This window comes from Lepisma saccharinum, chromosome 29, assembly GCF_977018435.1.
Source record: "Lepisma saccharinum chromosome 29, izLepSacc3.1, whole genome shotgun sequence".
Taxonomy (NCBI): Eukaryota; Metazoa; Arthropoda; class Insecta; order Zygentoma; family Lepismatidae; genus Lepisma; species Lepisma saccharinum.
The window spans coordinates 17,411,470-17,424,974 of record NC_139257.1 but is presented as its reverse complement, the minus strand read 5'-3'; the positions used below and the strand labels follow the sequence as shown (position 1 = coordinate 17,424,974).

The following is a 13,505-nucleotide window of genomic DNA, read 5'->3' as shown; positions in this document are numbered from 1 at the left end:
TTAAAATGATGATTTATTGCTTTCATCTCGGATACCATCTACTGCCATTTTACATTGGAATGTAATAATAATGGAAATAACAAAGAATAACAATGGAAGTAACAATAAATAATAATAACATAAACTAAAATACATATATGTGATAAAGTGAATTACACGTTGTTACACAGTAGCTTTTTAAAACTTGCCTGCTTTTCAAAAATGTCAACTCGACATTTTTATATATGTAGATTCTATTGACAATTTCAAGAGCGTTCCGTGTGTTAAAGGTTTTTGTTAAAACTGTATTTTCTAGTCGATGATACTTTGCTTTCTAGTCTTGTGTATGGCTGTTAGGCGACATTTAAGTGGGCTTCTTATTGTTCCAGGGCTTTGTGGCTGTTTGTCCTGGGAGCGTTGTCACTGATCTCAATCTGCGTGTACACGGGTCTCCTTATATTCGCCACCTACTACGAGTGTGATCCTCTCACCACTAAGGTACAAATCATTTAGGTAAACTCACAGGTACAAGTTAAAGTAAGTGACAATGACAACCAAAGCGATTTACTTAGAGGTGGTCCCGTCGAAACCTGTTTGTGCTGGGGAATTTTCTGTGACGTAGTTGTGGAAGCTAACAAATTTGTCCAAACAATTTCTGTGTCTTCCTTGATAAGACTTTGCATGTTGTAAGTATATACGAGGGTTGTTTCATGAGTCATGGCAACTTCTTCTCTTCACTGTTGGTAGAAAATACAATTTTTAAAGGAAATTATTAAATATTGTCTCCACGAAATGAGCTTATTAGAGTAATAATAATATGGAATTCTTCGTGATTGTAACAATGTTTAGAGAGCCTACATATAAAAAATTTCCATGCAACATTATTTGTAAATAAACATTCGCATAGGCCTATTTATTTTCCAGTTGGCCAAAGCACGCGATCAACTGTTGCCTCTCTTCGTGATGGACAGTTCTGGCCACATTCCAGGTCTTCCAGGGCTGTTCGTTGCTGGAGTCTTCAGTGCTGCTCTCAGGTAATGACACATTTCATACAATAGCTTATGTTATAGAGGGATTGGCGATTTTTTCCTCCGGAGTAGTAATTTTGGGATATAGGCACAGTGTACTCCCACTGCCAGGTCTGTCTAGCTATAGCTCACCTTTTTTCCCATCCAATTGGCCCTACACGAGGAATATTCGCAATCATAGGCGTAGCTAGAACTTTATATTTGGGTGTGCACAAAGAAAAAAATGAGGTCTTGAACCTTTTTAATAGCATATTTTGCAACACAATCACTTGGCTCTTTAACTGCACTGATGTTTGTAAAGGAATATAAATTCACTAAATGACTGTTGGAAATTTCTGAATATATGTAGTACAAAAAAATCAAATTGCATAGAAATTACACACACACAAAATGTTCATAAATGTTACAAACAAATACATCAAAATACACGTCATCTATAACAAGAGACGTCTGTCAAAGGGTACAATGTTCTTAAGCTCATCAATAACTTCATTTACATCAATAGACTAAGCTTTTTCCTGTTCCACAAATAGCAAGAGGAGGGCTTCCAATCTATCCTGCTTCTGAGTTGCTGTTAATTTAGTTTTAACTTGGGTAAGCTTGGAGAAAGCTCTCTGTCTCACGTGCAGCTTGTGACAGGTATACAAGAAAAGCGCTGTAGTACAGAGTAGAATGCAGTAAATATCTTATTTCTCCAATTACATCAAAAAATCGAAAAACTATAGACACTCGTTTCATCAGCGATAATGCACACGTTTGTACCAGTAATGACATTTTCAACTTCTTATAAACTGCCGCTTATTTTCTCTCTTATTGAAATATCTGTCTTTAATTCTCTTTGATAAAGCAGTCCATTAGGGTGTGCCTAGGCACACCCGGCACACCCCGTAGCTACGCCTATGTTCACAATCATTTAGAGAAGAGAATGAAACAGAGAAACAGAGAACGAAATAGAGATAGAGGAACAGAGAACGAAATAGAGATAGAGGAACAGAGAACGAAATAGAGATAGAGAATTCCATAATAGACTAAATTTGGAGCCGGATTTACGCTTGAAAGTTTCAAGTGCACTACCAGACATCAAGTAATTTTGAGTTATTGTTATAGTCCACACATTTACTTGTTAACGTCGAAGAACTAAAGAATCCGCCGTCACAAACGTGGGTGGGGATAAATAGCGGGCGAGTTGGTTTTGTCCAATGATACTCAGTGGCGGCTCGTGGTCTGACTTTACGGGTGTGCACTTCAGCATCGCGTCCAGAAGAAGTGTTGTTATAACCCTCTCAAATACTCGCTCTTTTTTTCTTTTGAGTCCATAATGATGCTAAATGTATTGGTAACCAAAGTTATGGACGCTTTTACTGAAAAATGAGGTTATGGAAGAGTTTTATTTCATAAAATATATTAACTTTTACAAATTTCAAATACCGCGGCGAATTTTCCGTCGATCACGAAAAGAGCGATGCTATTGGATATATAGATAATTCAACATTCGATAAGCTGACAAAATCACTATAAACATAGAAATGCCAATCTACAATATTCAATATTATTGATTTGCAAAGTATTTAGTAAAAATTTCCTCCTCGCTCCACTGATAAATGTGAACAGAATAATTACATTTGCATACATCAAACAAGCAGGATCGGGCGACTACCCTGGGGCGCCAAACCTTGATTAGAGCCAAATCCTAAGCGTGAGTTTATTTTTTAGTCCACTTTATGTACAGAAAAGCAAATAGAGACAGACGATCTACAATTTCAAGAGGGGTCCGAACCACTATGTGCCTCCACTGGCTGCGTGGCGTGGCTATTTGTTTTTAAAAGAGTTGAATTCATTGTTGACAAGAATTAATTGAAGCTGGTGCTAAATAACTTAATAAGATTATTGTTGTTTTGATGTCATTATGTAGGTATAAAATAGACACATACCTACAATACACGTGTTCTTTACAGGGTGACTCAAAAAGTCAGTTAACACCCTCAGTACAAGGCCACTGCAGCGCGCAACATAAAAATGGTGATGACCAATCGTTGCCAGGCCAAGGGGGAACCACATTGACGCCACCCGCACGGTCGGCGGCCATCTTGATGTCCGCCATCTTGAATTCAACTTCAGAATTTTAAATGGGAAGGGGGTGATATGATATATCAAATCAGGCTAGAATTTCACGAGAAATGCAATGGTGAAGGTTTTTTGGATGTATCTTTAACCAGTAAAAAGTTATGACTGAATTCTTGTACCAATTTGCTCCTTTTCGAGGTGTTACAAAAATGCCTAAAAATTTGTTTAGCGCATTGGTAACGCATCGAGATCAAAGTGACGTAAAGGGAGAGAAGTTCGCATGCCATTGCACAAGATTTTAATCGGATACATCCATGAAGAGCTGTGCATTATGAATGGTTGTCGCGAACAATTACAGTGTGACGCTTCCATTGAATTAAAAGTCCTTCACAGTGACAAGGCTAATGTTTATGTTCATAAGGAAGTTCATAAACAGAATATTCGATGCTTTTTATCTGATAACTCATTTTCGACAGATCAAAGCTGAATGGTTAGTGCTGGTAAGTTAATGGTGTGGCGTGCTGTGTGGAACACGATTGGTTAGTCAATTTTCCATCAACGGAACCTTAAATGTTTGGGGCTACTTGGATTTGTTAAATAAATAGGTTTTTTCATCCTTGCGTACGGAAGAAGGTACTTTTTACAGAGTTTTTTTCAATAGGGAGGAACACCAGAACACTATGGGAACGTTGTGAAGCAGTTTCTGTCCAAAGTTAGTTATCAGATGACAAGGGTCTCATATTCTGTATATGAACTCCCCTTATGAACATAAACATTAGCCTTGTCACTGTGAAGGACTTTTAATTCAATGGAAGCGTCACACTGTAAATTGTTCGCGACAATCATTCATAATGCGCAGCTCTTCGTGGATGTATCCGATTAAAATCGTGTGCAATGGCATGCGAACTTCTCTCCCTAGACGTCACTTTGATCTCGATGCATTACCGATGAGCTAAACAAATTTTCAGGCATTTTTGTAACACCTCGAAAAGGAGCAAATTGGAACAAGAATTCAGTCATAACTTTTTACTGGTTAAAGATACGTTTAAAAAACTAAAGGGTACAATGAGAAAAGTTTGAGAACCGCTGAAATAGAGAAATGAAAATAGAGAGTGAAAGAAAAAGATAGAACAACGGAAGAAGAAGAAGAGAGGTAAGGAAAAGACATAGAGAAATAAAAGAGAAAGAAAGAGATAGGGAGCTTTCAGACCGAAGCGACACGAGCCTCTTCAGTTTAAAGGAAAACATTCACCGCGCATGCGCGAACGACCGACCGATTTAACACGATGCACGGTATTGAGGAAACGATCCAGTTCGATCGACACGTGCAGCCTGTCCCTAATCTTTCGAAAGGTTGCATTGATTACCGAGGGTTCGCTTACAAGCGACACGTGTCGCTTGTTACCTGTTGCTTAGGTCTGAACATTTCCACATAGGGCAAAGACGGAACAGAGAGAGTGAAGTATATATCATGTATGTGTGTGATTGTGCTAGGATTTGCGCTGCTAATTCAAACGATTGTCGATTTAAACCACGTTAAAAAAAGAAAAAAAGTGCATAACCACTAAATACTTCCAGCCCGAGCCATTGCAGATAAGACTAACGTACCCCTTGAAATCTAAAATTAAGGTATCACACCCTTCCGGAAACTTCTAAAACTAAATATAGCCTATCGTCAATTAACAGAGTGGCTAAAAGAAGATTCCTCATCCGTTGTCTACACCTAACGGGAGAGAACTTAAAAAAAAATATACCTGCCCCACAGCAGAAGCACCGTTAGAAATTACCATAATATTAATATTCTACTGTTAAAATTTAACAATGTGTCTGTTAATGTACAAAAAGGTGACGCATCCGTTTTTAATTTAGTTTGAATATATACGTATAATGCCATGGGCGTCGCCAGAAATTTTGACAGGGGGGGTTGGGCAAATGATAAAAGTTGAATAGTAGAAAAATAGCAAGAATTATTGCACGGTTATAAATGTTATTATACAATAATGAATATTATAAACTAACAAAAATGAATGTTATTCGAAATAATAATAATAATAATTATTATTATTATATAAATGTGGAGACTCGATCCATCAAACGAGTGAATACCAGCACAAATATTTTTCATTATGTCTTTTGCAGTTTAAGCAGTTAGTATCTGAAGTGCATTTTGATATTAACTTTTGCACGCCTCGTTCAAGAAAATACTTTAAATGTTAGGGGATTTTTTTCCATAAAGTTTGTTGTGTGACCTCGCACCTACAACTATAATTCTTAGAGTTTTGAAAACTACAGAGCCATTTGTTCTTTGGATGAAATGATAGAACATAACCTTGTTTCTGTATTTTTCGCTCAATGTTTTCCATCCAATGGATTTTTACTTTGATTATTCTGTTCGAATACTAAACTAAATGAACTTTATTTCTGTTGTTAACAATAAGAGTAACAAACTTTTGAGTCAATTTCCAGAAATGGTTCAACGACCCGTTCGACCCCTTGTCCCGATGCCCATGTATAATGCATAAAGATAGATAAATGTTAGTTTTAAAACTGAATACTTTAAATTACATTAATTACGATAAGCATATGGAATGGTCGTTAATACTCTAATACTCATTGTCATGTTTTTTGCTGTAGTTACATCAGAAATTGACGATCTTGGACTGTATTTCCTCAATCAACTTTTTACAATGTAGAAAAGAGAAGTTGCATAAGATAATAGTAGAATATTTTGGTTCTTCTTAACATGGTAGTACCATTTTAAAGTAAATCGCTGTTTTTTTGGTTTTTTTTTGCCAGTTCGATGTCCACGGGGCTGAACGCTATGGCTGCAGTGATCCTAGAAGACTTCTTGAAGGGCTACTGGAGGAAGGAGTTTTCAGACCAGAAGGCCAGCGTCATCATGAAGTCCGTCGTCGTCATTGTGGGGGCGGTGTGCGTGGGGTTTGTCTTCATGGTAGAGCATCTCGGGGGAGTTCTACAGGTAATTCAGGTTCCACAGGGGTTTTAAGTTCACACCCCCTTTCTGCCGTACCCAAATTTCTTCTAGATACTTGAATTATGAACGGAAGTGATATTGTAGACATCTTATACAGGGTGAATCACGGGAAACGGACGGTTTTCAAATGGAGATCTCGAAGCAGGGAGAGGGAGTAGAGATGAAAGCAGGGTGGTATTGAACTCGCTCGGCCGTGCCATTTTCGGTACGGTTCGGATCACCTCCGCTGGGACGACAGCAGTACACGTAATGTCAGCTGCACTCGTCATGGCGAGCATGTTCCTGAAGAAGGCTGAACGTTGTGGATAATCTTCTTCGGGTAACTTCTGCACGGTCACAAGTTTGTACAGATGGAACGAAACCCTTGTGTAAGATTCGCAGTGCTTTCACTCAGAATGTGGGCGAGCAGAAAATTATTGTTTCTCACGATTTAAACAAAGAAACATAACAAGCAGCCTTATTTCTCCCGACGAAATTCCCTCTCGCTGAATGTTAACAAATGGACGCAACAGGCGGGTGGCACCACCCAACATGGCTGTCGCCGCAAGCTATTTTTGCTTCAGCTGACTTCACACACGCGCTCTCTATTTCTTTTTGCTGCCACGCCGATCCGAGCCGATCCGAACTGTGCCGAAAATGCCATGGCCGAGCGAGTTCAATGCCACCTAGTTTCATCTCTACCCCCTGTTCCTGCTTCGAGATCCCCATTTGAGCCGGCCGCCGTGGCAGAGTGGCTAGCACATCGTGCTACAACACCAGGTGTCCCGGGTTCGAATCCTGGCCTGGGCATGGATGTTTGTGAGTGTCCATTCATCAATTTCATCATATCATCACTCATCCTCATCTTCGCTATTTAGACAAAAGTGGCACAAGAAGCGAAGTAAAACAAAGCAATTCAATCAATCAATCCAGATCCCCATTTGAAAACCGTACGTTTCCCGTGACGCGCCCTTTCCATATAGCACCATTCACAAGACACCATTCGACATTTAAGGCAATATATATATATATATATATATATATATATATATATATATATATATATATATATATATATATAAAGGGGGGCAAAGGCTAAATGGGATTTCTCGACCTTGAGTCAAAAACCCTGATGGAACTGATATGCAACCTATATCCAAACACCATACGTTTGGTGCAGTGAATTTCGGTGAAGTCCGGAGGGCTCATTTAGTCAAATCCACTCTCCTCACCTCCTCGTTGGGGCCCCCTGGGATCTTTCAAGATGCGAAAGAGAGAGTGGTGTGCGGAAAGCAACGGGAAGCTACCGCATATATCTTTTCCCTAGAAAAACTGCAATCATGATGAGTCATTCCAAGGCAAAATATTCCGGACGTAAACTAGCCCCCCATTCGGATGTCCGGGAGGGGGATGTCTGGGAAGGACACGTTATGACAAAGGACACTGATGGGGAAAAGAGAAGCAAACAGAAGGTAAGATTAAGGATTGGAACGTGGAATGTCAGAACCCTGTTACAGTCGGGAAAGCTAGAAAACTTAAAGGCAGAAATGAGAAGAAACAAAGTAGATGTTATGGGAATATCAGAAGTGAGGTGGGAACAGAATGGTGAAATAGTGAGTGATGAGTTCAAGATGTTTTATTCTGGAGGTGATCAACAAGGAAACCGTGGTGTGGGAATAGTGCTAGGACCACGTGTGAAACATAAAGTTATAGCAGTGCGTTATGTGGATGACAGGATTATAATGGTGAAACTTCAAGGAAAGAAGAAAGACTTAGTGTTAATTCAAGTGTATATGCCACATAGTGGGTTGTCAGAAGAAGAAGTGGAGGAAAACTATGAGAAGATAGAGGAATTGATGGAAAAAGAGAGAAAGGGATCGTGCATTATCGTAATGGGTGATTGGAATGCTGTAGTAGGAGAAAGGCAGGATGGAAGTACAGTAGGAAGATATGGATTAGGCGAGAGAAATGAGAGAGGGGAAAGCCTGGTAAATTTCTGTAAAATAAACTCCCTAATTGTTGGAAACACACTGTTCCAGCAACATAAGAGAAGGAGGTACACCTGGATATGTCCAAGAGATTGTAAAAGATACCAGATAGATTACATACTGGTACAAGAAAGATTTCGAAATTGTTTGAAAAATGCGAAGACATTGCCAGGAGCTGACATTAATTCAGACCACGTCTTGCTAATAGGAGAAATCAATCTTACATTGAAGAAGATAACCCAAAACCAGGTGAGCAAGAAACCCCACTTAGAGAAGCTAAGGGAAGAAGACGAAAGACAAAAATTTGCAGAACATTTCCAAGGAAACTATAATAAGTTTAAAGCTAGTTGTAACAATAAGGATGAGATGTGGGATGGAATAAAAAGCTGCTTACAGAAGGCAGTGGATGAAACAATAGGCTACAGGGAAAGGAAAAGTGCAAAGAAACCATGGATTACTGAAAGTATGCTGGAAAAAATGGAGGAACGGAGAAAATGGAAGAATGTAAATACAGAAGAGGGAAGACATAATTACAAGATACTGAATAACCAGCTAAGAAGAGAAACTGACAGGGCAAAAGAACAATGGATGAAACAAAAATGTGAAGAAATTGAAGAACTGGAAAAAAGAGGAAGGTATGACTTGATGTATCGTGAAGTAAACTGCTTGGGCTTCCAAAAGAAGAAATGGAAAACAATGTGGATGATAGAAGACGAGGAAGGATGTGAAATCACAGACAAAAAAGGAATATCGAATGTGTGGGGAAAGTACGTTGAAGAGCTCTACCAGAAAGAGAATCGCCCAGACAGTCTGAATGTAGAAAATGAAGACGACGTGCCTGATGATGAGAAAGGATACTATATCCTGAATGAAGAATTTGAGCAAGCACTCAAAGAAATGAGGAATGGGAAAGCAACGGGCACTGATGAAATTCCTGTTGAACTTATCAAATGCCTGGGAGATGGAAAAAGAGAAATACTGCACTTATTCAATGAAATCTATGAGAAAGGGGATTGGCCACAAGATTTCACGGAGACTGTTTTGATACCTCTGCAGAAGAAAAGCAATGCCAGAAAATGTTCTGAGTACAGGACAATCAGCTTGATATCTCACTCGGCAAAAATTCTTCTAAGAATTCTGAACAGACGCCTATACTCGAAGGTCAGTGGCGAGTTAGAGGAAGAACAGTTTGGTTTCAGGAAAGGAAGAGGTACAAGGGATGCAATTGGTTTACTGAGGACCATTGGGGAAAGATATTTAGAGAAAGGAAAGGAGGTATTTGTAGTATTTGTAGACCTGGAGAAAGCCTTTGATAGAGTGAATTGGGTTAAACTTTTAGAAATTCTGAAGAAAATTCGTGTAGATTGGAAAGAGAGAAGACTTCTAAGCAACTTATACATGAATCAACGAGTTAAAGTGAGAACAGGAGACGAAATGACAGAAGGCTGTGAAATTGGAAGAGGAGTACGACAAGGATGCTGCCTATCGCCTACTTTGTTTAATATCTATTTAGAAGATATAGTGAAAACTTGTTTCCAGGGTACAGGAGGTGTCAAATTGGGAGGAAGAAGAATAAACTGCATAAGATTTGCTGATGACATGGCATTATTCGCTGAGGATGAAATAACCATAAATAGTATGTTAGAAGAGTTAAACAGCAGCTGTGAGCAGTATGGAATGAAGATTAATGTAAAGAAGACAAAGGCAATGGTTATAGGACGGAAACCAAGGAATATTAATGTGAGAGCAAACAGTGAAAGAATCCAGCAAGTGGATAGCTTCAAGTACCTCGGATGCACTATAAGCAGTGACATGAGCTGCAACCAAGAAGTGAAAATGAGAATCGCAATAGCAAAAGAAGCTTTCAATAGAAGAAAAAATGTTTTTTGTGGACCCATGGACATAGGTCTAAGGAAGAGATTAGTGAAATGTTTTGTGTGGAGTGTAGCACTATACGGTGCAGAAACCTGGACATTGAGAAGAAATGAAGAGAAACGACTCGAAGCTTTTGAAATGTGGACATGGCGAAAAATGGAGCATGTAAAATGGACAGACAAGGTAAGAAACGAAGCCGTACTGAAAAGAGTTGGTGAAAAAAGATCAATACTGGAGACCATCAAGAAGAGGAAAAGAAACTGGTTAGGACACTGTCTAAGAAGGAACTGCCTGCTAAGAGATGCCTTGGAGGGAATGGTTGAAGGAAGAAAAGTCCGTGGAAGAAAGAGATATCAGCTTATGGATGATATTAAATTAACTGGGTCGTATGCTATTACGAAGCGTAAGGCAGAGAACAGGGAAAGCTGGAGATTGCAGTGAAAAACCTGCCAATTAGGCAGAAAACAATGAATGAATGAATATATATAAACTTCCTAATTATTATTATCTTGTTTATGTATGTATTGATTGCATTGCAGAATTATTCCTCTTGTACTTTATGGTTGTTACAAGAATTTAAACATGTTCCTGGATGTAATATTTCTGGAGAACACACGCTCCCTTCATGAGACATTTATTCTTAATCTGATGAATGTTACATGTTATAACAATGGAATAAATTTAACAAAAGAAAATGATAAAGAAATATTTATACAATGAATATTATCAATAACGTTATATTGTTGGAACGTAACTGTGAAACAAGCAATCTGACTGCTAACTGAAGATCTTATCAAATTTGGATTGTGAATCCCAAATGCCATCAGGTAATCTAAAATAATATTTTGTTGAAAATGTCTTCTGTAGGATCAAATTTCAAAGATCATGGTTTTCCCCATTTGTAAAAATCAGAATTTCATAGAGAGTCTGCAGCCATTCTCGTTATTTAATTTCTTTCCGAGTTCTGCAATGAGAGAAGTCAACCATACATTAAAAGCTACGTCTCACGTTATGAAAAACTAAATGTGCTGACCAAGGCAGTAATTTATTTGATTAAAAACATAAACTAAAACGTAACGTTTCAACCTTCTAGCAAAGTCTTCATCAGACTCTGTATCAAGTACAAAAGTAACAAGATACACAAAAAGAGCATTATATATACACACAAACATTACTCCCTCCAGACTATTAGAAAGTTGTTAGGAACTTTCTAAACACACGAGAGAAACAGGACATGACATAGAGTGGGATGAGGCTAAGCAGACAGGAAGGGAGAAGAGAATGCTAGTGAGAAAATGGAAGGAAGCCAAGGAAATAGAGAAGAAAGGTGAGGAATGGGGGACTGAAGTTAAACAAAGAATGGAAGAAGGTGTTAGAAAGAGTGGAAAGGACAAGAGAGAAAGAGGAGAGGAGAAGGGAGAAAAATGAAGGAAAAGAGCGTGAGATATTCTATATGAATATCTCTTCACATTCTATATGAAAGTAATTATGTTTATCCTTTTAGGTGAAAGTACAGTTGGAAAGTGAAAGCCACCTGCTAGAAAGTTCCTAACAACTTTCTAATAGTCTGGAGGGAGTAATGTTTGTGTATATATAATGCTCTTTTTGTGTATCTTGTTACTTTTGTACTTGATACAGAGTCTGATGAAGACCTTGCTAGAAGGTTGAAACGTTACGTTTTAGTTTATGTTTATAATAAAGTAAATTACTGCCTTGGTCAGCATATTTAGTTTTTCATAATCATGGAAACAAGGCTTAATGGTGTTATAATCTCACGTTATTATTTTGAAAAAAAATCTTTTTCGTCTTCGTATTCTACTCCTCAATATGTGAGGTGACAAATCCATTCTTGGGTCTAAATTTGAAGTATCTAAATTATGTTAGTGCCATCTTGTTCCAATGTTTATTGATGGGGAAAGTATGAACTGTCAGACAAATATGAAGAAATGCAATTTTGGATTGACGACTTAGATGGCTTTATCTCCCAGAGCTGCCTTGTAGTAAGTACTTTGGTGCGACCGGTCCAGGCTTCCATTCCTGTTGGTAGCTCCAAAATTTCCGGTGTTGACCAGCATCATAAGAACAACTGCAGAGGTACTTGAAAGCTTCGCAGAAAACAGCGGCGATGGGACGCAGTAACCTCACATCACCCAACGAGAAACCGATTGGCAGTAGCCTTCATTTGGCTGCTTGTGTCACGGAGTTTGTTCCATCCCCTGCCCCTCTTAAAAAATTCAAGAAGTTACAATACACCGCTTTGCCTACCTATTTCCGCCCACCTGATAGCAACGCCATTTCGCTGTCTATAACCTCCTATAGGACACAACAAACACGTACTGATTTTTTGTTTGAGATCTGCTGTTTGGTTGACAACACAAGGTCAAAATAGTTATTAGAAGCTTCTCTAGATTCCAGGAAAGTGTTTCTCTGGGATTAGAAGGAGCAGTTCAAAAGCTTTGTTGTATGTAATTTATTGAAAACAGCATCGCATTGTAGTCATGATAAATGATACAGGTCTTATAAAATATGTTAATTGCCCTAGTAATTTGTACTTTTTTCTACATACCTATTATCTCTATTAGTATGACTTGGACATTACTGTAAGTGCTTTAAAAATTTCATGACGTTATTAGTGATATGCCAGTTTTCATTGTTATCATTCATGTGTCTTATACGCCACATTGGGTATCAAGCAGCTGTACAATTTGAATTTTTTTGTTGATTGCAGTAACTATAGTAACTTGTCAAACGCTAATTTTAGTGCAAAATTATATCTGCCCACTGAGACAATGTGAAAGTGACACAGCAGAATCTCAGTAATATTCTCATTGTGTACTAATAGTGCAAATGGTGGCCTTCGTGGCGCAGTGCAATTCACACGGGCTAAATTTACTCTAATCTTCATCTAAAATATTTTAGTAGTACAATTTCTTTGTTGCTTAATTTCATTGTTTTCTAATATTGTTTACATTCTTGTATTAGTCATTACGTTATCAATGATATCACATCTGATATCAACGTTAGAGTCACGATGTTTCTTTATGTAAATTTCACAATTTATTCTTGATATCAATAATATTTAATAACAAAATACTTTGGTATGTTCCAAGGAAATTTCAATTTTGTTCATATTTTATGAGGGTACTTTAGTGTGCCTGAGACTCAACGTTGTTTTTCAATAACGGAATATTCAACAAGCAAAAAAAAAAAAACTTTTTGCAGTCATTTAAAGGGTGGAAACATGATTTGATGAAAACTTGAAAAATAATAAAAAAAAATTATATTTTGGGTCTGAGAAGGGTAAGTAACTGGTTTCTTCTCTCTCTAGGCAAGCGCAAGTCTCAGTGGAATACACGGAGGAGCCATGTTAGGAATATTTTCCCTCGGCATATTCTTCCCTTGGGCCAACGTTAAGGTATGGTATTTCTGCTAACGACCTTGTTCACAGACACTTAAACTACGAACGTAACTTTGTAGAAGCAGCGGCGCCAGGATTTATCATCTAGGGATGCTTGGGGTGTGGAATGAAACATAGGGGGTGCGTTGTTGAATTTATAGAAAACATGAAACATGCATGCATGCAACTAGGGATGGAAA

The 13,505-nt window shown here is 38.2% G+C and overlaps 1 protein-coding gene across 1 annotated transcript in view; it reads left to right on the top strand.

The window, feature by feature from the left end:
- Window positions 1–13,505, top strand: part of LOC145981413 (sodium-coupled monocarboxylate transporter 2-like) — a 43,532-nt gene that overhangs the window by 2,628 nt on the left and 27,399 nt on the right. Inside the window, exons 2-5 of the mRNA XM_083114649.1 lie at window positions 369–477; window positions 904–1,013; window positions 5,868–6,051; window positions 13,237–13,323. Of these exons, the coding sequence (XP_082970775.1) occupies window positions 369–477; window positions 904–1,013; window positions 5,868–6,051; window positions 13,237–13,323 (490 nt within the window). The remainder of the gene's footprint in view (window positions 1–368; window positions 478–903; window positions 1,014–5,867; window positions 6,052–13,236; window positions 13,324–13,505) is intronic.